This window comes from Poecilia reticulata, chromosome 3 (genome assembly GCF_904066995.2).
Source record: "Poecilia reticulata chromosome 3, P_reticulata-male-v2, whole genome shotgun sequence".
Lineage (NCBI taxonomy): Eukaryota > Metazoa > Chordata > Actinopteri > Cyprinodontiformes > Poeciliidae > Poecilia > Poecilia reticulata.
In genome coordinates, this window is record NC_088832.1 from 33,163,554 (window position 1) to 33,188,961 (window position 25,408).

The 25,408-nt window shown below is 39.1% G+C and overlaps 3 protein-coding genes across 3 annotated transcripts in view; 2 read left to right on the forward strand and 1 right to left on the reverse strand.

Moving 5' to 3' along the window:
- Window positions 1-25,408, forward strand: part of LOC103462952 (uncharacterized) — a 159,638-nt gene that overhangs the window by 32,652 nt on the left and 101,578 nt on the right. The window lies entirely within an intron of this gene.
- LOC103463024 (secretory phospholipase A2 receptor-like) lies at window positions 1,428-19,396 on the forward strand. Its single transcript, XM_081605504.1, has 5 exons — window positions 1,428-2,843; window positions 12,083-12,286; window positions 12,993-13,198; window positions 15,163-15,491; window positions 16,414-19,396. Exons 1-5 carry the CDS (start codon window positions 2,713-2,715, stop codon window positions 16,603-16,605), a joined length of 1,062 nt encoding a protein of 353 aa, XP_081461630.1. The 5' UTR covers window positions 1,428-2,712; the 3' UTR covers window positions 16,606-19,396.
- LOC103462944 (L-selectin-like) lies at window positions 20,679-24,682 on the reverse strand. The gene is made up of 4 exons (XM_081604857.1): window positions 23,818-24,682; window positions 23,404-23,642; window positions 22,926-23,251; window positions 20,679-21,454 (listed from the first exon to the last, which is right to left on the reverse strand). The coding sequence occupies exons 2-4, from the start codon at window positions 23,639-23,641 to the stop codon at window positions 21,257-21,259; spliced, it is 762 nt and encodes a 253-aa protein (XP_081460983.1). The 5' UTR covers window position 23,642; window positions 23,818-24,682; the 3' UTR covers window positions 20,679-21,256.

Below are 25,408 nucleotides of genomic sequence, written 5' to 3' on the forward strand. Positions count from 1 at the left end.
GCAAGACCATTTGAGCAATAATTAATACAGAGGCTGTATGGCAAGAATAAACAGACACTATTTCCACATAAAAGGTAAAATAATAATGTTGAAGTGTCATGGGTTTGTTGAGACCACATCTAGTACTGAGAATAAATATATCTTACAGACCATAACAGTAAAGAACTTATCACTTATTTATGTTTGTAATTAGATTTGATATATTTATTTCTTCAATATTATTTTTCATGTCACTGTTAATGTCATGAGGCTGAGACTCCATGACACTTTCAATTTGACTCATTAGGATTTGATTAAGAACCAGATTTGTTCTTTGTAATTTCTGTCCAGTAAAACTAATAATCTATAAATCAATAGACAGGTCTATATAAAGATATAATCAATGTTTCTGTCTCATATTTGTACGGCATTAAAAGGACCTGGAACTTTTGTTTTTCCACTGAAAGCTCTGGTTTGCACAATAAATGCCATGTGGGTGAAGTTTTATGGATGATGCTCTGATGTCCCATTCTCCTGAAGGCAGCACAGAGCTGCACCACCAGAAACTGAAACACTGAAGAGAAGAAGAGCTATGATTAATGTAGTTACAGTTCTATCCATGTTTTAATGTTGCAGAGCTCAGTCGTTTTGAAAATAGTTCAAAGTTTAAACTGGCATGTTGAACATCTTTTATCTGGTCATTTTGTGGAATATTTAACAACTAGAAAATGGAAAAGAATAAGAATATTTTTTCCCCTCTGATTGGCTGCTGTTACCAATTTTAACTTGAATGTTCGTTGCATTTTTCATAGACGCCTGTGAAAATAATTTCTATTCCCATGGCTTTTTTGTTCTCTGGGAATTTTTTTTTGATGATAAATACAGAAACAAGCATAAAAATCAAAACATCTACAATAGTGATAGTTATATTAATGATAAAATAATGGTCAGTGCAAAGTAGCCTGCAAATTCTTTGGTGGGGGGCGGAGAGGGACCTGGATAAAGGCTGGGGGGGCGCTGGGCTGTAAAAGGTTGAGAAACACTGATCTAAATAAAGGCTTTAAATATCAGAGAGCAGAGTGACCATAAAAAAACAGTGAAATTAATAGTCGTAATGCTGGGGGAACAATAGAGGAATGGAGGATTGTATTGCTGTGTGAAATGATCAGACATCAGGGCCTGTCTGCACTTTTCACAATAAAATTTCAAACTTAACATTTATTATTTATTTATTTTTTTTGCCATTTTTCCAGCCTCCGAAAGAACGTTCTGGAAAATAGAACGTTATCCTGTAAATAAATATATAACATGGAGTTCTGACTACGTTAGACCAACATTTAGCTTTATGTCGGAGCAAGATCTATAGAAACTCCTGTTTGTTTTTTAACCACCCAGAAGAATCAGACATGGAGAACCAACATTTAACTCTATATTGTACAAATCTAGAACTGAACCCAGAACAGCTGGCACCAACATTTAGTTTTATCAGGACAATCCAGAGAAACCCCTGCTAGTTTATAAATTATGGACTCTTATAAAACATTAAGAACCAATATCTAGTTTTGTACTTTTATCTGTTTGTTTCTCTTTTGGTTTTGTAGTTTTGTTTGTATTTACTTCTAGTTTATGTAAAGCACTTTGAAGTGCCTTGTTGCTGAAAATGTGCTATGTAAATTACCTTACAACAGTAAAAATCAGTCAGAATAAAGCTCTGACCTGCAGCATTGACCCGTCACCAGCTCCATCGGCCTGATCTGACCTCTAGTCTTTCTGTGACGATGTGGAATTACGTGACAAACCAAGGTAAGCCAATAGTAATTTACCACCACATGAGTGTGCTTCATACCAGTTATGTTAAAGGCCATTGTCCCGACCTTTGACCTGTACAAGTCCTGAATGGAGGGGAGATCAGCGAGTTTAGCGGATGAGCCACACCCCACAGTGACGGATGTGCACAGGACGCTTAAAACAGAATAAAAAAGAGTTAAAAATTGAGCTAAAGCAGGTTGATGAAAATGTAAGTTAATATTTACTTCCATTATTTTCCAACCACGGACGTTTGAAGACTGTCATTTTCTGCATTGACTCTGTTAATCAAATGAAGAAAAATATGCAAACCGTGACCTTGCAGCCAGATGTGACCTTGCAGGAGAAAACAGGACGACCGTCTCTGGACTGAGGAAACAGGAGCGTTCGTGTCTTTATCTCGGTGTTAATCAATCAAGCTTTTATTTCTCACATTAGTGACATTGTTCTCCAGGCGATCCAGGCTGTAGCATTTTGTCGTCTGTTGAAACACTTCATGTCGACCAAAGTAAGCCCTTTATTTCCCTGCTTCGTTCTTTTCTTCAGGAAGAATATTTTCCTGTTTTTCACCTGTAGGAAAATCATTCCACTGATTTGCCAGCAATCAAATGTCTTAAAGGCGAGATGGGCGTGATAGGTGACTCCAAGTGTGTCTCCCAGGCAAATGCCTGTTCTGGCAAATACGACCTAAAATAACAAGACGTCCAGATGGACTTTGTTGGCTCATCAATCAAGTTCAAGACCAAAAAGGAAAACCCGTGGGTGAAGACAGGCAACTGGTAAATGACCTAACCCTGACAATACATGATCAGAGTTTACGTCTGTTATGTGCTCTTGTGAATAATCTGTTTTTGCTTTTTTAATAGCAAATAGAAAGCGTGAAGTGAAGCTGACTTACAAAAAGCTTTTTGATATAAAGGAAAAGCCATGCAGAGCAGCTTCCTGGGTCCGCTGGTCCTGCTCAGCTGCTGGATCGCATCTGAAGCGCCTCCATCTAAATATTACATACATTTCACCTTCGGTTTGACGTGGGACGAGGCGCAGCATTTCTGCCAGAGGTGAGGCTTTCTAACGACAATGTGCTTTTATATCGTCATAAAAAGGATAAACATCAAGAACTGAAGTTACAGAAATGAAAAGAAAACAGACAGATGGACAGGAAACAGCAGTAAAAGGAACTTTAGAAGAGCTTGAAAAACTTTAGACGTTCATTGATGAATCTCTGAATTCAGAAGGAGAATAATCGGCAACCAGAACACAACTGGCCTTATCATTCACATTCTGTGGAAATGGACCACTACGATTCTGTTAAAGTTTGCCAGACAGAGTGGAGAAAAATTTCAGCTTATTGATGTAAAAAGAATTCTGCCAATTACTTTTTTCATATTGACCCAGATTGGTTTGTGTCAAAAAAGCAAAAACAGAAGAAAATAGTAGGAGGGATGGAGGTTGGGTTTCTCTTTTACTGTTATGAAAATGACCGTCTTCATTATTATTCAAAAACACTAAAATAAATTAACTGATATAAGGGTTAAAAACATGGGGATGATTTGTTTTGGGAATTATTAACTAAGTAAAGTTTATTTGTTAAACGTCCTTCAGAGACAAAACCATCACAAAACACAGTAGAGAAAACCATTAAAATAACTACTAAAATTAATTACTAGTAAGAAAAAAACAAAGCATAATATTAGAAAATCCCAGAATGAAAACAAGCATTCAAAAGAAAACCTGAGTCATAAACATTTGAATATCATCTGCATAGAGTGATAGGTATTTTCCTAGAACCTACATAAAAGAACCACAGACAACGTATATGAATTTTATGACAAACTTTGCAAAGGAGAACAAACTCTATCAATTGCTCCTCCGAGCTGTTCATAGAGCGTTCTGAAAATCTTTGGGTAAAGCTTGTCTTTTATTTTCAAACTTCAAAGAGGGAGGATAGGCAAGATAGACAGCAGAGAAAAAACAGCAAAGGTCGTAAAACATTTTACCTAAACACAGCAAAGGTCGTAAAACAATTTACCTAAACAACTAGCAACCCAGTTCCAGATGCGATATCTGATTTACGGCCTGAGCCCGGTTCAAATCTTGGTCAAACTGTTTCACCTGAAGATGAACAGGCAGCTGTGACCCCCAGGTCAGTTAATACACACACTAAAGAAGAGAACATTTTAATCTGCTCTAACATTAGACTGAATATGAACTAAAGTAACAACAAAATGATAATACCAAAAATCTCTAACATTCCCCCCTTTTTATCATTTTACCACGTGTGTAAACCCTATTCAAAAGCCAAGCATAGAAAAGAAAAGAAATAAAATAGAACCAATAAATGCAAGAATTTTTTTTTTTTTTTTTTTTCCCTAGTCTAAACATAAAAATGACACAATGACTAAATTAATATAATGAATAAATGAAATGGACAAAAACAAAAGAAAGAAACAGCAAAAAATCAAATGCAGTTTTCTCATCTCTAACACCACTTGTTTTCACATTTTCGGTGTAGGAATCATTCAGCAAATGAATTAATCTGTTTATTGATTACAGAACATCATCATTGTTCAGAAAATCGTCAGAACCTCGAAACAAGTCATCTTCATTTGTCTCATAGGATGCCTTTGCTAGCTGATAACTGACAACAGTTGTGTTAATTGTTTTAAACAACATACTTCGTAGACAAGGAATAATGCAACTTGTAAAAGACAGAACAGAACCAAAACAACCAGAATAGGTGTCACGAGCTTTAACAGTAAAGTCCACCATCGACCAGACATGAGCCATGAAAACAAATCAAAAAAGAAAAATGTGATCCTTGCGTAGCACCGTCTACACAATGTTTAAGTTCCTCCAGGCCATGTAGAGCATCAGAAATAGTTCCACCAGTTCCTGTTTCGTCAGGAACACGCTGGGCCAATGATTTACAAACACCTCCCTGAGAGGCTGTGAGCAGGTCCAGCACAATACGATTTTGCAAAACCATGTTTCTCAGTTCAGTCAGCCCTCTCATGGAGCCGTTTGCCAGCCGGTGTGTGCTGTTGATGAGTTGCAGTAATCCATATCTGTTGATTTCAACGTGGTCCTGAACTTCTCCTAATCCAACTCCTGGGAACATGCTCTGCATGAACTTTTCACCTCCGGTCCAAATCCTGATTTCCCATGGAACTCCAGTGTCCGTAGTGAGGCCTCCCCAGCGTTTGACCTCAGGCATCACGCTTGGAGCAGACAGCCAGAATGTGTCGTCCTTTCCTGATGAGTACAATCAGGTACAGGAAGTACCAGTCTGCAATCACCCGTGAACCATAGTCTCCTGGCACTATGGTACTGCACAGCGTTGTCTCCTGTCGTCCAATGTCCGATCTGTGATGTTGAAACTCCTCTCCTGAAGCATGTTGTCACAGTCTGGGTTGTCCTTCCAGACTTTGCAGTGTGGAGTCATCCTTTGACCCCTGCAGGCTGTGCAGTCGATGTAATCCGGTGTCGTCTTGCAGTATGTGTAAACTATGTTACACAAGTTTCAAGGTAACATCCCAAGAGAAACATGTCCGTTGTTGAACATGCAGCTCCTCAGAGACCCGGGTTTAGCTCCTGCTAAAGAAATGGTCTCTGGTATTTTCCATGCGGTTAGTGGAAATGGAAATACGTCAGCATTAAAGGAACAGTTCATAGATCCAAAAAGTTCCTTCACGGCATCTCCTATCTGAAGTAGAACAGAATAGTCATTCTTCCACCGTTTGCATCCCTTTGGCATGGGGACGCTGAGTCGTGGTTGTGTGCTCAGGCCATAGAGACACATCTATTTGTCATCCGTGATGTGTCCTACACGCAGACCTGAGTTGTGTGTGGCGATTGGCAGCTGCGCACACACATAGCAGTTCACAGCATGTCCCTCGTACGCGGTTCTATTCATTAGTTTCCACCACAGGTTGATGCTGCAGTCACAGCGCAGTAGAAGATCCATCTGGCATATGGAGTCCCCATTGCTGCTCGGCGCACAGAGATGTCAGAACCCCCAAACTAAAGACGGGGGAATCTTAAGCGTTTCTTCACCGGGTTTGAGACGAGCTACCCTAAAAAATAGCCCCCCTTTGAAGTCCGGTCTTCCTCCCTCCGCCTACTTAGGGGTTCAACACTCCCTGCAGCTTGCAGTGACTGAGATGTATCCAGCTGGGTCTTTACGACTGTTGGTGTGGTCATCAGCACCTGGAAGGGTTCTTTTATGACCTTTATGTAGACCCAGTTTCCTGGCTGGATGGGGGTGGTTTTATTTATTTCCTGTAGAGGAGAACAGTCAGACGGCAGTAAATTTGCATTTAACACCTCTTTCTGTTTCAGGATCCTGATCATATAATCTACCAATGTTTGTTCTTCATCAGCTTTCTGTAAGTCTGGAGCAAACAGAGGCAATATGTAGGCTCTCCCATAAATTATGTCAAAAGCAGGCTTTGCTGGAACTACTTCAACTCTTTAGAAAAAGCATCAATCATCACCAAACAATATTTATGTGGTCCACTTTGTGTGAGTTCAATAAAGTCCATATGCGTTGTTTGAAATGGATGAGGGTTTTGGGAAACTTCCTCTTCTTGGTCTAATGTTTCCTTGAGGATTGTTTCTGACACAAACTGGACATGCAGTACAAAAATTTTTTAAGTAAGAATTTAATCCATATGTGGTAATGTGGTAAAATGCTGTTGTAGCATAGAGACCATCCCCCTGTTGACACATGACAATGCCCATGTGTCAAAATTGCTGCCGCTCTAAATAGAGAATTTGGAAGGACCGACTTCTATTTACTGAAAAATGTTATCATCATTCAGTGTCGCCCCTTTAGTTATCCACATTTGTTTTTCTGCGTTTGGAGCATTATCTTGCATGTCTTTTAACACAGCTATGTCTATTACTTGAGGATCTTCTATCTGTATTGAGAAATTGTCTCCCCCATGCTTCCCAGCTGCAGCTTCCTTTGCTACTTTATCAGCTAATCTATTGCCACTTGAAACCTCATCCTGTTCCGTGGTGTGCGCTGCACACTTACAAACTGCTAGTTCAGCTGGTAAATGTATGGCCTGCAAAAGATTCTTAAGCAAGGATGCATGGGTGACTGGTTTCCCTGTAGATGTTATCAAATTCATCAAAGCATAACTCTTCCTAAATAAAAATGACCATCCTGAAATTAAACCAAAACCTCAAATCCTCTAATTTTATCCGTTACTCAATTTAGCAGTAAAATTTCTCTCTTCTCAAACAATTGTCATTCATCCCAATATAAAACACACAAACACAATCCCAATCAATTTATAGATTCTTTATATAATTAAACTCTAAGTTAAGCGTTTCAGTTAAATGCAAAGAAATACTCCATAGTATTTCAACACTGCAATATCAATTAAGTTCAACACTTAGATATGTTTAATTTAGTTCCAAACTTGTATATTTATTTCAAAGAAAATAAAACATTTGCAAATCATTATTAGTTTTGAATCTAATAATTTTAGTTGGTGTAATTTAGCCGTATCACACTCAGTTTTTTTTTTCCTTTCTTAACTTGTAACCATTACAGTTTTTTCCTTCACAGTTTCCCAATCTATGGCTCGTGGGCCCTAAAAGGATCACTGGTCCTTCTGTTAAGGACTGAGTTAATGGGTACAAAATGGATGATTTTGTTTAACATTGTACCTAAAAACCTTCAATATGTCCTTTTCTAGCTAGATAATTCTTTCCTGCTAGTAAGTAAACAAACAAGTCCTCATTACAGTAGCAGTGTGTGTATCACAGCAGTGTGTGTGTATAACTTATCTGCATTTCTCCTTTCTGTCTTGCTTCTCGCTTCCCCCTCCTGCTGCTGGCGTCGCTGCAGCTGGTCCTCCCTCTGTCTCTTCTCCAGCTCCCTGTCAGTCCAACTGGCTCTGGTGTTGGATTATTTATAAGTTGTCCAGACCGTCCCTTTGTCCACCAATGAAACAAGCGGCAAACAGTTCAGTTTGCTTAAATGTGTGGATTAGCCGGTAACTTATACAGCTCTATTTGGCTAGTCGGAAGGAGCACAGTCACAGCTGCATAAGACCGTCGGTCTGTGAACATTTCGGTCACAGCCAGTGTCACAGGATTTGTTTCTAAAAACTTTTTAACATAATCATCCTGTGGATCATTTAGGATGTTCATTGTTACATGCAACTGATTGTAGTTCATTTCCGTTTCAGGTGAGTCCAACTGTTCACGAGCTTCTCTAAGAAGCTTTCCTGGGACATGAGGATTGTCAGCTGGCTTTAAATCATATGAACAGTAGATTTGTTCATTTTTTTGAACTGTGTACATATCAGAATGTTTTAATCTGACAGCTCTCATCCCATCTTGTACAGGGACTACTGCTATTCCTAATTTTGTCATTAGGTCTCTACCTAACAGATTTATTGGACATTTAGGTGACATCACAACAGAAGCTTTTACATTAATTCCTGTCTCAGGGTCTTTAAAAAATGTACTTTTTGACATTTTTCTCTATGCGTTTGTCCATCGGCAGATTTTACCCAAATAGACTCGTTTGTGGGGTTTACACCTTTTATTTTAGTTTTAAGAACCGTTTTGCATGCACCGGTGTCACATAGAAATTCAACTTCTTCCCCACAAACATTCAGTGTGATGTAAGGTTTTTCTTTTAATGCATTTAACATATCCCAAGCTGCACATATGTCCACCATTACACCAATTTGATCTGGTGGTGTGTTTTGTTTGGGTGTGGCAGAATCTAGTCATACTGAGGAGTTAGGCTTTTGTTTTTTCTCCCATCTGCTACTTCTATAGTCCTTTACGTTCTTTGCTTTGCAATCTTTTGCCCAATGGTTTGACTTGCCACAACGCCAGCAGACATCTTCGTCTTGTGTGGTGTGATTTATGGGTCGCTGCTCAGGGTGACCTCTCCTGCCTTTGTTTCTCCCTCGGCCTCTCGAGGGCCACGGAAAAAGGCAGAGGTTTCTATTTCTCCAAAATCCTCCAGATGAAAAACATCTGACCCTGTTTTTGGTTTTTTTACTACTTTTTCTGCATGACGTGCCCATGTCATCAGTTGTGGGACTGAGGCAGCATCATATTCGACCAGGTGTTTTCTAATCCAGCCCTCAATTTCAGGGCGGAAACTTGACATTAAAGCGTTTTTCAGTTGTTGTTGATATACGCTGTCGGGCCCTTCATCATAGGTAATCCCACTGTGAACTTTGAACTCTTTTTCAAACCGCAGACGAAAGTCGTCTACGTCCTCTCCAGTTTTTTGTCTTATCCCCGCTAAGTGATTGTAGTTTGCCTTTTTACGGAAAACTGTTCTAACTCTTTCACATACTGGATCCCATTGTGCTTTGTATTCGTTACTCAGCTCTGGGTTTTCTCCATCAGGGTATAGTATTGGGCCTATTCTATTTTTTCCCGTATAGTTTCCCCTTACTTTTGCCCAGTCTTTTCCTAGCGAGGTCATGGCTGCTGCCCCCGCTTCAACTCCGTTCAGTCTATAAGAATGAATTAATCCAGTCATGTCCTCTATCCATTTATTGGGATCCTCTGCTGCAGGTGTTATTCCTTCCACAGCTTTCCGGACTTCCTCTAAATTCCAGGGTCTAAAAACATATGTATGTGGTGAATCATCCGCACCAGCATTAGGGTTTGGTACCTGTATCATGGGGTACTCTTCAACATGTCCCCGTGGAAATCAGGACTATATTGGATCTTCTTTTTAGGATTTAACCTTAAATTGTAATGTGGCTGTTCAATTGGCATATGTTCTGTTTGACTTCTGTCTCCCGCATACGGGGGTGGATCTAAACCTTCCAGTGAGGGATACAGACTACTTTGGGGCTCCTTACTGCCAGTAGCGGGCGCGTCCGGAAGACTGTCTGCCGGGGCTGTTGCTACTGGGACAGAGGCAGACGAACTTGCTTCAGCGGTTGGGGGAGGAGCAGTCGGCCGTACCTGCTCTCCCTGCCCCGCTGGAGCATTCCGTCTGGATAGCACCATTTCATTGTCTTCTGGTCTTACAAATAAGTTATTTGATTCTACAAGCTTTTTGTCTTTAATCTTTTTAATTTGTTCTTTCCGGTCTGTGGCTGCTTTTAACCATATTTTAGCACATCTCAACTCATCCTCCTTTTTAATCTTTTTTATCCCCGTTTTTCTTGCTACACTATTCTCCAAAATTCTCACAATTGCTTGCCATTTATCGATTTTAGCTTTCCGTCTATTTTATATTTCTTTCTCCATTTTTCCATGTGTACAGTGCTACCAGGAAACCTGGACAGCATGTACTTTTCATCTCCATCGGGGCCCTCAATAAGTGAGGAATTACAAGAATGTTTATTTCCCATATTTAAAACACTTGCAATTTCAGCTTGAAAATATTATTTATTTGAATTTATTTAAATTTGGTCCAGGTTCGTTGACTCCTAGGGAGTCCTATGAACTGGAGATCTTTTCAGTGGGCCAGCAATTAAAATACCTTGTTGTGGTATTCCCCGCTTCGACTCTTTCGAGTGGGAGAATCTTGCCTGTTGCATCCACAAGAGGTTTGCTGCTTAATTCCACTGTTTTATATGAGGTAAAATACAAAGCGGTATTTAAACCTCCAACCACTCTCACACTACTCTTTCACGCACACACACACACACATCAAAGTAGCAGCAAACCAGCAATACCAGCACAGTAATGGCAACATTATCTGTTTTTGCCTTGTCAGATAACTCAGCACCAGTGATATTTTACCCATCAAAAATCAAAACCACACAGCAATGACAAGCTTCCTATCCGCCTGAGGACTTGCCCTTATGGGGTCTCCTCGAACAGAGTTTTAGCAGAGCGACATCATACAAGGATTCTCAACCACTGAGTTTTAGCAGAGCGACATCATACAAGGATTCTCAAACCACTGAGTTTTAGCAGAGCGACATCATACAAGGATTCTCAAACCACTGAGTTTTAGCAGAGCGACATCATACAAGGATTCTCAAACCACTGAGTTTTAGCAGAGCGACATCATACAAGGATTCTCAAACCACTGAAATAGCCATTTTAAAATTCACCTACGTTTCTGTAGTTTTCGGGTTGTCCAGTCGGATCTCGTCACTCCGCCGTTGGCAGACAAAGTCGGACCTACGTCGCTGGCCCAGCGAAGAATTCTACTTCCTGGGTCTTTCTTTCCAGGTCCAGTTGACTCTGGCCGTGCACGGATTCAGCGCGTCTTCCTCTGCCTGACAGCGGTCGGTATGAGAGATCCCGGGTTTCGGCACCAAAATGATAGGTATTTTCCTAGAACCTACATAAAAGAACCACAGACAACGTATATGAATTTTATGACAAACTTTGCAAAGGAGAACAAACTCTATCAATTGCTCCTCCGAGCTGTTCATAGAGCGTTCTGAAATCTTTGGGTAAAGCTTGTCTTTTATTTTCAAACTTCAAAGAGGGAGGATAGGCAAGATAGACAGCAGAGAAAAAACAGCAAAGGTCGTAAAACATTTTACCTAAACACAGCAAAGGTCGTAAAACAATTTACCTAAACAACTAGCAACCCAGTTCCAGATGCGATATCTGATTTACGGCCTGAGCCCGGTTCAAATCTCGGTCAAACTGTTTCACCTGAAGATGAACAGGCAGCTGTGACCCCCCAGGTCAGTTAATACACACACTAAAGAAGAGAACATTTTAATCTGCTCTAACATTAGACTGAATATGAACTAAAGTAACAACAAAATGATAATACCAAAAAATCTCTAACATAGAGTGACATCAGTCTGTTCATAGCTGAAATAAACTTTAATAGAATTAAAGTTTAATTCTTTAAATTCAGTTTAAAGAATTAAACTGAATTTCTTTAAAATTCAGTTTAATTTTAAAGAATTTCTTTAAAATTCAGTTTAATTTTAAAGAGTTTCTTTAAAATTCAGTTTAAAGAAACAGAATTTATTTAAACAGAAATTCAGTTTAAAGTTTTTAACTACTTTTCATGTAATTTATAGTTGAATATAATCTGCATAAAAGTGATATGAAATTTCTTTAAGCGATTCCACCATAAGGACGAACACAAAAAGCAAACAATGAATTTTATTGAAGGTCTTTCAACATTTTTGATCGAACTTTTGTTGGATCTTTACTACTTTTCACTCCAGTTCATGACTGTTTTTTAGATTTTTTTGTTTCTTTTTGTTTTCCTTTTGAAAAAACGTTCAGGAAATCGTCCATGCCAGGAGTCAGAGCCTGTTTCACGCTTCACCACGGACGATTATTTACCAAACTATTTATTTGTTTTTCTCCAAAGCTATTACACCGACTTGGCCACCATCTCTACGGCCTCAGACATGGACAACATGGACCTGAAGCAGTACCTGGTGTGGGTCGGCCTGTACAGAGAACGGTGGAGCTGGAAATGGTCTGATGGAGCGTACTATTCCGTCTCAGACTGGGGGAAGAATGAGCCACACTGGGACCCACACTGTGCCTCCGTCTATTTCAGTAACAAAAAGTAATGGAAGAGATTTTAAAGAAATAATGAGATCAATTTAATTGGGTATCTAATGTATTTAGTTTCATTCAGTGTAAATGAATCTGAGCTCTCCTTTGTTATTTATTTGAAACTAGTTTTCATTCAATTTTCTGTGGGAAATTATGTAGAAGCGTTAAAATAACAGCTGATAATGTTTCACTAGTCTAAACTGGTTGTAGTGTGATTGCCTTTTTTCCTATCTAAAAATCTTTTCAGTCTTAGTACCATACAAGAAAACATATTTAAAACATAATAAAATCACGAGAATAAAGATATAGTAATTTGAGAATAAAGTCATTCAAGAATTAAGTCAAAATAATATTAAAATAATGTCAATATTTCAATAAGAGTCATAAAATTATGAGAATAAAGTCATATTGGGAGATATTAAATATTATTTCAAGTTTACTTTTGTAGGATTCTCACAATTTTATATACGCATGTATTTCTTTCATTTTTTACAGTTTTGATTTTTTCTTACTGATAGTCATTAGTCTATATGACTTACGTAATGCAACACAATCATCCTCCAAACTATAAACCTTGAGAAAAATTTTATTAATGTCTCATTGTTTGAATAAACTGCAATCCGATTGACCGTTTTATTTTATTTTATTTTATTTTATAAAATTATTTTAAAAAAATTTTTTTGCATTAAATGAACCTTCTTTTGATTTCTCTGAAGGATTTATTCCAGAGATTGTGGAACTCATCTGATGTTTGTCTGTCGGAAAGGAAATGATTACACGTTTGTAAACGAGGCAAAGACTTGGCCGGAGGCCTTGGACTACTGCGAGTCTCAGAACGGAAATCTGGCGAGTTTCAGGAGCTCCGACATGAACCAGATCTTTACTGAGTTTGACTTTCCCGTCTGGATTGGACTGCACAGAGGTGATGCAACCTGCTACAGTTTTTCAGCGATAATTCAGACATCACCGATATAAAATCTGATTTGCTGTCGCCACTTATCACTAAATATTTTTCTGAAAATACAGATTTTAAAGATGTTCTAAACATTCTGTCATGCAAATATTTTTACAGATTAATCTGATGTTGAATGAGAGAAAATCCACAGTCAGCTCAAATTATTCTTAAGAAATTAACTGGAAAATAATATCAGGAGCAGCAACCAAAAATAAAATAAAATTTAAACTTTGAAATGCAGAATGGCATTAAGTGTGCCACTTTATTTGAACTATTTGAAAGAAACATCATCAGAAAAATATTTAAAGTTTTTTTTGCATATGTGAAACATAGAGAACACATTCAAACATTGAACACCCACAATCAACATTTAATAATAAAATAAAATTCAGCTTAAGAATCAGGTTAAGAATCACTATTACTAAAGTATATATATATATATATATATATATATATATATATATATATATATATATATATATATATATATATATATATATATATGAATTGAAAAACACTTAAATTTAATTAAGTTAGTAATTTGGATATTTTATATAGTGTCAGGAAGCCAACAGATGGACCTGTTATTTCTGTAACAACCATGAAAATAAGAGAAATCAGTTTTTCTTTTGCGGTAGCAGTTAGATTGTATTATTTAATATTGTTTTAAATCAGTGGTTCTTAACCTTTTTTGAGGTACCGAACCCACCAGTTTCATATGCGCATTCACCGAACCCTTCTGCAGTGATAAATAAAATGTGATTTTTTTCCCCCCCAAATTCAAGACATAGGGGTGACCCAACTAGAGCCTTGTTGGGTCACCCCATGATCACTAAGTCTTCTTAAAAGGTAGAGTCTCTGAGAACAATTCTTCAAAATGTAGTCAGTGTTTTCAGCAAAGTTGAGCTGACTGTCCAGGAACGACCCAAGGTATTTAAAATCTGCCACAGTTTCAACAGGTTGGCGAGAAACTGGAACCACTTTAAGGTTTTGTTTAGGTCATTTAATTAGCTCTACATTGTTAAGAGAATGAAAAATGTATAATTAATAATAAAGACTTTGCGGTTTTCTGATTTAGTAACGTAACTATATTAGTTGTGTTACCACCCCCACGCCACTAGAGGCAGTAGCAACCCCGAAAAGAAGTACACCGAAAGCCACAGAATTTGGTAAAAACTGTGAGCTTTGCTGAAGTAAATAAAGACACAAGTTGATATCCATGCTGAGAGTGGAGCTCCTTCAATCCGGGCTCCTCTGCAGCTCTGATTGGCTAAGCAATGTAACGTGATCCTCTGATTGGCTAAGCAATGTAACATGATCCTCTGATTGGCTAAGCAATGTAACGTAATCCTCTGATTGGCTAAGCAATGTAACGTGATCCTCTGATTGGCTAAGCAATGTAACGTGATCCTCTGATTGGCTAAGCAATGTAACATGATCCTCTGATTGGCTAAGCAATGTAACGTGATCCTCTGATTGGCTAAGCAATGTAACGTGATCCTCTGATTGGCTAAGCAATGTAACGTGATCCTCTGATTGGCTAAGCAATGTAACATGATCCTCTGATTGGCTAAGCAATGTAACGTAATCCTCTGATTGGCTAAGCAATGTAACCTGATCCTCTGCAGCAAGTGATGGCAAAGCGGGGCGTCATCACGACTTTACACAAGTGTGTCTTTACCTCTGCGGCAGAGACTCACCGAACCCCTGGGGTTCGATCGAACCAGGTTAAGAACCACTGTTTTAAATATATAATCATGCTAGCTTGGTGGTTTCTTGGGGCCCATTGGTGATGCAGGGGCAGCATATTCCTTGGGCCGGCTCTGTCTTTAATGATGAAACGCACAGGCAGGATGGAAATGTGACTTTTATTGCAGATTGTAAACAGACCATTAACTCTTACATGCGCTAAAGCTTCATTTCTGTTTTAGATGGGGGTTCATTCATCTGGAGCTCGGGGGGTTCAGGGGTTACAAGCTGGAAAACTGGCGAGCCGAGCAGCAACGCCAACTGCGTGGCCTTGTCCTCGCTGAGCAGGCTGATGGCCACCGAGCCCTGCGACGTCCGGCTTCCCTTCGTCTGCATGTGGGACGGGAACGTCAATGTGCTGCTGGTGACGGAGGAGAAGAGCTGGGAGGAGGCGCTGGAGCACTGCCGGGGCCTGAGCGGAGACGGCCTCAGCTTCGACCTGGTCAGCGTTCAGCCTGGAGACGAACATCAGCACATGATGGGCAAAATCATGGCGGCCGACACCGAGGAGGTGCGTTCAAACACCGCGGGTCTGACCCGATGTGTTAGCTGACAAACAGTCGGACCTTAAGGCTGCAGTTTGTAGCTTTTACAAAAGTATGCTCACTACATCCCGACAGAAAAAAACAAAACCAAACACCTCCGCCCCTTCCCAGTGTATAAAAGGTCAATCAGAGCCAGGAGGAGGGTCTTAGCGCTGTCAATCATCCTCCTTTCCTGAAGCTTACTGAAACTGAAGGAGGATGATTGACAGCTCTGAGATCCTCCTCTGAGAAAACAGTCAGAAAACCGTCTGACTGTTTTTCTGCAGTTAGTACTGGAAGGAAATTTCTGAGCTCCAAAAGTCAAACATTTGTGAGAAAAACTCAGAAATTTTTAACTAAACTCAGAAATTTTCTTGTAAAAAAAATAAACATTTCTGAGCTCCAAAAGTTACAAATATTAAACTTTTTAAATTTTGAAGGATTTTCTGTAAAATTTTTGAAATTAATGTCAACATTTTTGAATATATTCTTGCTCATTTTGGCTGTTGAAGCTCAGAAATTTTCTTGTGTTTTCTAAATAATTTCAGACTATAATCTAAAAATTTCAGAGTATTTTTGGCAAACATTTTCTTTTTTCTTTCTACATTGGCCCTGGACCAGCTGCTCTTAAACTGAGCCAGTAGCATTGAGTCTAGTTATCTCATCTCCTCCAGATTCATTTTGTATTGAATATTTATGTTGTATGAAGATAATTTGCATACAGGCAAATTTTCAACAAATAATTTGAATTACTTTGCACAGAAAATCCTCAAATAGATTAATTTGTCTCGTCCAGCTTTGCTCATCCAGTGGATGTTTCTTTGCCAATAATCAATGGCATCATGTCTGAAAAACGTATTTTTCTGGACTTTGGATAGATCTCTGGAAGCCACTGTTTTTCTCCTGCAGGTGTGGACCGGCCTCCGTTTCCTGGGCGACGAGTGGGTGTGGGTGAACGGAGCAGCGATGACCTCTGACCTGCCGCGGTGCCCCATGCAGGAGCAGCACTGCGGAGCTTTGTCCAAGAACGACACCGGCAGCGTGGAGCCCAGAGACTGCTCAGAGCAGAAAAACTTCCTCTGCTACAGTTTTGCTGCCTAAACTTTGGTTTACCTGTTCAATCATTGGAGTACTTACTATTTAACCCAGAAAAGGATTAGTTTAGTTTATTAGTAATATCATAAATTGTGGAGTGTGCACTGTTTAGATCAATATTATACAGACCAGAAAAGGAATTAAGATTAGAATTACTACAGGAACTGTCACTACTTACTTACTTTTATACTACTACTCTTTAAAAACTGTAACTACTCACTTTTAACCCAGAAAAGGAATTAGATTAGTCACTCTTTAGTTTATTGTTTCAGAAACTGTAGAGCAGGGGTCCCCAAACTTTTTCCTGTGAGGGCCACATGACTTTTCCCTTCTCTGCTGGGGGGCCGGAGTCAGTTTGTAACAGAAAAAGTGCAACGATTGCAGGAGTGCCTAAATGTAAAAATATATTGTTTTCCAGAAAGCACAATCAAATAACTCTCTCTGGGTTCTTCACAGAAAAAAATCCAGGAAGGATTATAGTCCGTATTTTCCGAACTATGAGCCACACCGGACTATAAGCCACAACCCCAAAGTTTTTGTTTTTTTTAAACCAGTAAACATAGCCGCAGATATCTCTGCCGGTTTTCCACAACGACGCAGCAGCAGAGGGGGGCGGACACCCAAAATCTGAGTCATAAAAGGTCAATTGAATATCACATTTATTATGGTTGAAAAAGAAAAAGTTGCTAAGATTAGATTTAACTGAACTGATTACGGTAGTTTCCGAACGGTAACTGTAACAGTAAAAGTGCTGATCCTTCGTGTTGCTACTAGTATGTGCTAAATCAGTCAGTGGTCCCCAACCTGTTTATTACCGCGGACCGTCAAGACTTGGACATTTTGTTGCGCCCGGGGGGAGAAGGGGGTGGGGGGACGAACAGTCAGATAAGACTTCTGCATGTTGGTGTTCCCACTAAATACTGAATGTGCCCTGTTTGGGTTGTCTTGGCCCTTTTATCGCAGCCTGTGGGGTTTTTCCTGACTGGGGAACGAGAACAACCTGCTGAATGTGACAGGTAGCCAATCAGAAAGCGCGGTGACGTCAGAACAGAGGGGAATCCCAACCAGCTGACATATCGCGCAACTGAGAGTCCGGTGGACATCAGAGATGATATGTGGAAATGTTTATTATTAAATCAAAAAGGTCATTATGTTTATTCAGTTAAAAATGTAAAACATTCACCTCCAAATCATAGCGGCTGCTCAGTCGTCTTTTATCCACCGCCTTTTCTTCTTATTACATCTTTTATCTCTTAAAATGACTCCCCAAACTATCACTATTGCTTCTACATTGTCATCCGTGTTTGCTTATTCTAAATTCCCGCTATGTTGGGTTTTTTACTGGATTATCCTCTGGAATCGGGATGTTCGTGACTGGAATCGGTTCCTGCCGTGTGGCTGAACACGAACCGATCGAACCTGTTGGACTTTTATCAGCTCTGTGGTCACAGAGGTTTGGAGAATCGGCCGACAATTCTTAAATCTTTCCATCTAAACCAGACTTAAGACTCACAAGCTCTACTCATCTCCTCTCGACCACTGCCCAAACGCTCTGACTCTGGTTGCTATGGTAACGTTTATATATCCCTTCAAAATAAGATACAAAAGCACCACAAAAACTAACATTTTACTTTCGTGAAAATTTTAACTCACGATAATGACTAACGGGAGCCCTGAGCTTGTTTCTCTGCAACGATATGGTTCCATCTGGGAGTGATGAGAGACAATGACACCTGACGTGTTGCTTGAGCACAGCCAGCTTGGTCTCTACATGACAAAGCAATTTGAAGCTTCATTGCCTCATTAGCAGCCGGTCGCCGCATGCTTGTAATGTGGGACTCACCTACCGGTCCAGGATAAATCCATTCTCCTGTCTCTTCTCTGGGCCTTTTCCCCTTTACTTTCCAAAGACATCTGATCTGTTTCTTACTCATTTTCATGCTTGTGGGCTCAGTGTTGGCGCACAAGTAACTAGACTTCCAATGATTCACTTCCTGCTAAAGAGCCCCCTGGTGGTTGAAGAAAAATCCACATATAAACGGCTTCTAGTCTGGAAAATACGGTAAATGAAAAAAACTGAATGCTTTCCGGCATTGTTCAGGGGGCCGGACCAAATGTGGAGGCGGGCCGGATCCGGCCCGCGGGCCGTAGTTTGGGGACCCCTGCTGTACAGTATCAGTATCTAGATGCAGAGACCAGAAACCCAGAGGACACATTTGGACTGAAACTACGTTTTAGTGCTATATAAATAAAACTACCTTTACCTTTACCTAATTTCACTGTTAGCAGCCAGCTAACTTCAGGAAAAACTACATTTTACTCAATGAGAACCTTAGAAAATCTGTACTTTCTAGCAGAAGCTAAGAATTTATTTTAAATTTTATTGTTTCTTAAAACTAGTTTAGTAAAAATGTAGACAGTTTGTAACATTTAGAGATGTTACACCATAAAATGATTTAAAAAATAAATTAATTGTTTTGTCTTTCCTGAAGTGACATAGAAAACTCCTCCTGTCTCTGTGCTGCTAATCTGCTGTATTTATTCTGGATTTACGGGCTTTGAGTTAAAAAAAGAGGAAGAGGCTGCCTTCTTGCAAGATTATGGTTTTGAGGTGTCTGACAGTTATAATGATTAAAGGAATAAATATATTTGGGATATGTTGCTCTTCTTTTTACAATATATCACAACTTCAAACTAGCTGGGTTTGTTTTTTCAACTGGAAAATATAAATAAAATTAAAATTGCACTGACTCAGACAGACTGTTTTAATTTCTAAACATTCACCTACACTTGCAAATGTCACTAATTTAAGCAAATGAATACAAATAATTGCTCACCGATAAAATAGTTTTGTCCAAACATAAACTAAACCATAGTTTTCATTTTAGTTTTCTCACTATTTTTATTTCTTCATGGATTTTATTAATGTTGATTTTGGATAATCATAATCATTGATTAAGTTTTATTCACTGGCTGCTTTACGTCTGCTGTCCACTAGATGGAGCAGTAGAGCAAATGAAGCATCATGTCGCTTATTTCATTTCTAAAACTAACGAAATAAAAACTGAATTTGAGAAAACATTTTTCATCCATCCATCCATTTTCTTGCACCCTTTTTCCTTCAGTGGGGTCGGGAGGGGTGCTGGTGCCCATCTCCCCGCGAGGTACACCCTGGACAGGTCGCCAGTCTGTCGCAGGGCAACACAGAGACACACAAGACACACACACACTCTCATACCTAGGGGCAATTTGGAGAGGCCAATTAACCTGACAGTCATGTTTTTTTTGAATTGTGGGAGGTAACCGGAGTACCCGGAGAAAACCCACGCATGCACAGGGAGAACATGCAAACTCCATGCAGAAAGACCCCAGGCCGGGAATCGAACCCAGAACCTTCTTGCTGCAAGGCAACAGCTCTACCAACTGCGCCATTGTGCAGCCAGAAAACATTTTTGTTAACTGAAATAATTAATGGGGGAAAACTAAAGCTAAGCAGAGCTATATCATGCGTTTATGAGACTAAAACTTATATAAAAAGATATTCTTTGTTTTCACGTTTCTGAATTTATTTATTAGCCTTTTGAACTGATGTGAAATTTTACGTCAGCCATTTGCAATTTATGGCAATTTATGTAGCGGTGGCGGCTCATGGGCGGACTAGTGGCCAGCAGTGGTCGCCTCTCCTCCTGGCGGGATTTACACTAGTCTGGGAAATGGCGGCAAAAGCTGTGAGGAAACACTAAAGCTTAGTTGTTCAACAATAATTCAGTACACTTTTTGAAAATGATATCTTCTGTTGAGTATTTATTATCCAATCTATGTAAATAATCCCAATACAATATTGTAACCTTTTTTAATTCTGCACTTAAAAATGAACCAAAGTATGAAAAAAACCAACACCACTACTATAAGTAATAAAAACTAAAACTAAACAATATTTAACTAATAACTAATAAAAACAAGCAAACACACTAACAACTAATTAAAACGAACTGAATTAGACAAAAAGTCACAACAAAAAACTATCAAGAAAAACTAAAAACTATTTTAAAACTTATCACTGTTACTTTCCTCAGCAGGATCTCAGATAAACTGATGTACAGAGGGCTGGATGGATGGAAGGAAAGGAGGATGGACAGATGGACAGATGGACAGATGATAATAATGCAGTGATACATGTCAACAGGCTGAGAAAACAGCGCAAACAGAGCCGCTGCATCCCTTTTTCTGTGTAGCTTCCAAAACAAAAATCCTCTTAATGTTTGGGTAAAATTTCTATTTGTTCAAAGATTTGCTTACACAGCTTCATGGATCGTTAAAATAAAGTGCAGTGATGGCTGAGCTAATTCAAAACTAATCAAAATGAGCTTAAAGCCTCACACAAAAGACAACAGGACAGTAAACACCACAACAAAATGGCAGCACCTCAGTGAATCCTTGAATTATTCTTTTTATTCTTTAAACAATGAGAAATGTCAGATCTGCATCTCAGTTATTAATTTGTGATTTATGTTACAAACCTCTAATAAAAGTATTTTTAATATATTTCTTAAACAGATTACAATATTATCTCAGTAAAATCTATCTATATTAAGTAAAGTTGCATAAATAAAAGCTGAATCTCTTCTTAAATGTGCTGCAGAGATGACCAGGTTTCTTAAGGATGTTTGTAGCCGTAACAGAGGAAGTTTTTTCTCTCCAAACAGTCCCTGGGCTTCACTCCAACTGTCTCGTCTTTTGACAGCGCCCCACAGTGTTGCCCCGGGGCGGGGCAGGAGGGCAGGTCGGTGTGCATCATGTCTGCTCCGTTCACCCACAGCCAATCACCAGCCAGGAAACGCAGGCCGGTCCAAACCTGCAGGAACGGAAAACGAGATTTATCAGGCATTATGTCGCACACAAATACCAACATCTTGTCAACAGCAAACTTTGGTGTATTTTACTGGCATTTAAATGGAAGTTCTTTATGCAAAGCATATTTAAATTCAGCATGTTTCAATATTTCAGCTATTTGTGTATTAATGAGCACAGTGTAGAGTTTCTCCCAAAACTTGTAGTTAAGTTAGAGTAGAACTACTTCAACATATTTTTACTCAAGTAAAAGTAAAAAGTGGCCGTCCAAGAAATTACTCATATAAGAATAAAAAAGTATTTGGTGAAAAGTCAACTCAAGTATTGAGTAACTGATCAAATTACCATTTAATATTTAAAAATTTCATCATCAAAAAATATAAAGTTAAGAGGAAATTTGGGGATAAGGACCAAAATGACAATAATTCATAAAAGTAACAAAAAAATAACAAAATCAGGTAAAGGAAAAATGTTCCAAAGCAGTTTATTTAAATAAAAAAACGTATGAAACTTTAAACTGCAAGTGTGTATCTGGTGAAGTTTTGGTTAAAACATGTTTGTTTTTAATTCAGTGGGTAGAAAATCCAGAAATGTTACTGAAGTTAAAGCATATTCTTAAATATTAATATTTAAAAAATAGGACTGGTATGCTGAAGGTGACCCATTCTGCTTCCTTAAACAGGTTAGGATTCTTCTATTGGCAAAACAAAACAAGTTTATTTCATTTTTTTACACAAAATTATTGTTAGATATTGAGATTCTAGTTTAGTTTGAACATTATTAAGTATAATATTGATCTAAATCATGCGTACTCCACAATTTCTGATATTACCAATAAACTAAAGTAATCTAAAATAATCATTTTCTGAGTTAAATAGTGAGTACTCCACAGTTTCTAATAGGCAAACTAGTAAAAGAGTGACTTTTTCGGAGTGAGCTGTTTTCAGAGGTCTTGTCACTTTAAATCCAAATAAGCTGCTGCTGGCCACGCCCCTCAACTCAACGTTTACATGTCGAGAGAGAGAGAGAGCCGATTACTCGATTAATCATAAAAATAATTTAAAGGGTACTGGATAACTAAAATATTCTTTTTCAACAGCCCTAGTAAAAACCAAACAGATGCACAATTATACAGCTGTACATCTTTGAAAAGCATTAGTTGAGCCTCCTGCACAACCAATAAGAATTCAACAGGTGGTTTCTGGGTTGTAAGTCAACAAAACACTTGTTTTTTCCAGCAGCCATTGTACATCGCATACAGCGGTCAAACTAGCTGGACAGTGATGCTGGAGATCAGCTTGGGTTGCTAGGTAACAGGGCAGTGCCTCCAGACATTAAATTCTTAAGGTTTTTGAGATGGCTCATTTTCCAGACACTACAAGACATTAGCTTATTGAGTGTTTTTTTTTTATCTCTTGGGTTGAAGCAGTTGAGACCCAAATAGAAGTATAAAAAGGTTTATTTTGTTAGCCTACCTCCTCGGTGTCGGCCTCCAGGACCTTCCTCACCATGTAGGCGTGCTCCTCTCCGGGCTGCAGGCTGAGCAGATCGTAGCGCAGGTCGCTGTAGCTGGACGACCCGAGGCCTCTGCAGTGCTCCAGCGCCTCCTCCCAGCTCCGGTTCTCCTTCACCAGAACCACGTTGTCCGAGATGCAGAGGAAGGGGAATCGCTTGTCGCAGTTTCGGGCAGCCATTTTGAACGTCTCGGAGGACATGGAGACACAGTCGCCGTTGGAACTCGGCTCACTTATTTCCCAGCTTTTATATTCTGAAGGGCTTTCAGTCCAGTTCCATGATCCACCTGCAGAACAGAGGTGGAAAACTCAGACAGCTTGCAGTGAGAAGAAAGAAAGATAATGTAACTGGTTTTAATGTTTGCTATTATTACTGTTATGATGACAAATTTTATTGGTTTTATAAAAATTGCTGCAAGCTGTAGTCCCGAGTCTTTACCATCTCTATGGAGTCCAATCCAGATGGGAAAATCCTCTTCATGAACGGTGTTATACAGATAATAACCGTCGATATTCGCCAGCTTTTCATAGTTTTCGTTACAGTACTGCTGAGCCTCAGACCAGTTCTTTGCTTCGGGTACGAAAATATACTCTCTGGCATAGTTACCATGCCCCTGATTTTGACGGATGTCCTGGCAGATGAAGAAGAAATAACTTCCACAATTCAGGCCATACATTCTTTCAAGAGAAACAAAAACAAAGGAGCATAAATAATTACCATAAATTATTGATAAAATTAGACAATTTGCATAAGATTAAAAAGTAATTCTTACTTCTGATGACATAAACATCATACGTAATAAAAAAATATTTTTGTTTTTAAAAACTTACTGGTAATGGATCTATTTCCTACCTGTTGATTAGTACTCTACTGTTGTTAGTGCAGAGGGCCAGCCATGCAGAATGAAGTAGGAAGCAAAGAGAACCCAGAAATGATTAGTGCGTCTGTTCAGTGCAAACAAAATTAAAAATCATGTTGAAAATTGAGTTATTTCATCCTTTAATTGTCATTATCAACAACTGCTAGTGTTTTTGGTTCTCATTTGTGTTTTACTTTGGAATATTATTGTCACTAAGGTGTTTCCATACATATGTAATGGTGCGTTCACACCGAACGCGTTTCGATGCTTTAAATTCGACGCGTGTGCACTTTAAGATGTGCCATTTTGCTCTGGACGCGCCTCAAAGCCTCTGGGCAGGTGTGAGAGGAGACTCCTCGGCAAACTCTCCTCCAAACTCTTGACGGTCTCCTGCATATTTCGTCTAAGTAAATATGCGTATTTAGCGTTTATTTAACGTGACTCAACGTTTTTGCTGGACAGATTTATATAGCTGAAATGCGGGGAAATATTTTCAAATAGTAAAAGTTATCATTTACTCGACTATCCAGCTTCCTCGCAGATCCTCTCCCAATCAAGATCCTTTCTATTCCTTTCTCTGTGGTCATTGGTTGGAGTTCATAGGAGCAAACCGCGACAATTATTCTGTCCTCCATAGGTTTTTTCTGAGATCACGTCAGAAAACGAAAGTTCAGTTTTTTTCAACTCTGGTGTCAGACGCTCAAAAAGCTTCAAATCGCGCCGTCGACGCGCCGCCACAGAGACTTTGAATGTAAAGCCGATGCGCCTAATGCTCAAAACGCGTTTTGCGTGAACGCACCATCGGACTTGACCAAAAATTAGTGTTCAGTGTTGGAACCTTTGTATTTGTATGTTTCTGGTACAGCCGTAAATCCGACGCACAAGCGACATCCAAAAACAGCATTAAACAAAAAACAAACATCTGTTTCTCTTGTTTTACAGACGATTGATTTATGCTTAAAAAATCTGATGAGACTGTAAAGGATTTGTGTTGTATGAAAGTTTTGCTAAAAGGAATTAGCCTATCACTGAAGTTATTCCAGCTTAAAATAGCATCTCAATGCTAAACATGTTGCAGGAAGTACAAATGTCCCGACCCAAAGTGCACCATACGCACAAATAGATTCCTTCTTCTCCACATAGTAACTGCAATTAGTCAAAGTTTGAATTTCTTGATGCTCTCATGCGACCGATTGTGGGTCACATGAGACCCAACTATTGGGATTTTCAAGCATAAATAATTAGAATATTTTAGGAACTGGCATTTGTACATATTTTCAAACTTGGTTTGCATACAAATTAACATGCTAATCAACAGATTAAAGCAGCCTAAATCAGTCTCATGTTACCTGTTATAATACCAGACATGGTAGCTGGCTGCAATACATTTGGCACTGTAGACAAAGTTTTGGTTTTCCAAAGAGTCGAGAAAATATCCTTTCCCTTCAGACAACACCAGATCAGACCACTGAGAACGTTGTCCACCCAGGCCGATCCAGGCGTAATATCGCCCCAGGTTCTGGTACTGCACGTCTGCTTTAGAGTAGACGGTGGCCAAGTCGGTGTAGTAGCTTTAGGGAATTA

Bases quoted from the DNA above. Each gene is read 5' to 3' on its own strand.
- LOC103463024 (XM_081605504.1), top strand. From the start codon at position 2,713: ATGCAGAGCAGCTTCCTGGGTCCGCTGGTCCTGCTCAGCTGCTGGATC. The intron at 12,287-12,992 runs GTAATGGAAGAG...ATTTCTCTGAAG, and splicing joins GTCTATTTCAGTAACAAAAA to GATTTATTCCAGAGATTGTG. The intron at 15,492-16,413 runs GTGCGTTCAAAC...TTTCTCCTGCAG, and splicing joins TGGCGGCCGACACCGAGGAG to GTGTGGACCGGCCTCCGTTT.
- LOC103462944 (XM_081604857.1), bottom strand. From the start codon at position 23,641: ATGTATGGCCTGAATTGTGGAAGTTATTTCTTCTTCATCTGCCAGGAC. The intron at 23,252-23,403 runs GTAAAGACTCGG...TCTGTTCTGCAG, and splicing joins GATTGGACTCCATAGAGATG to GTGGATCATGGAACTGGACT. The intron at 21,455-22,925 runs GTAGGCTAACAA...CCGTTCCTGCAG, and splicing joins TGGAGGCCGACACCGAGGAG to GTTTGGACCGGCCTGCGTTT.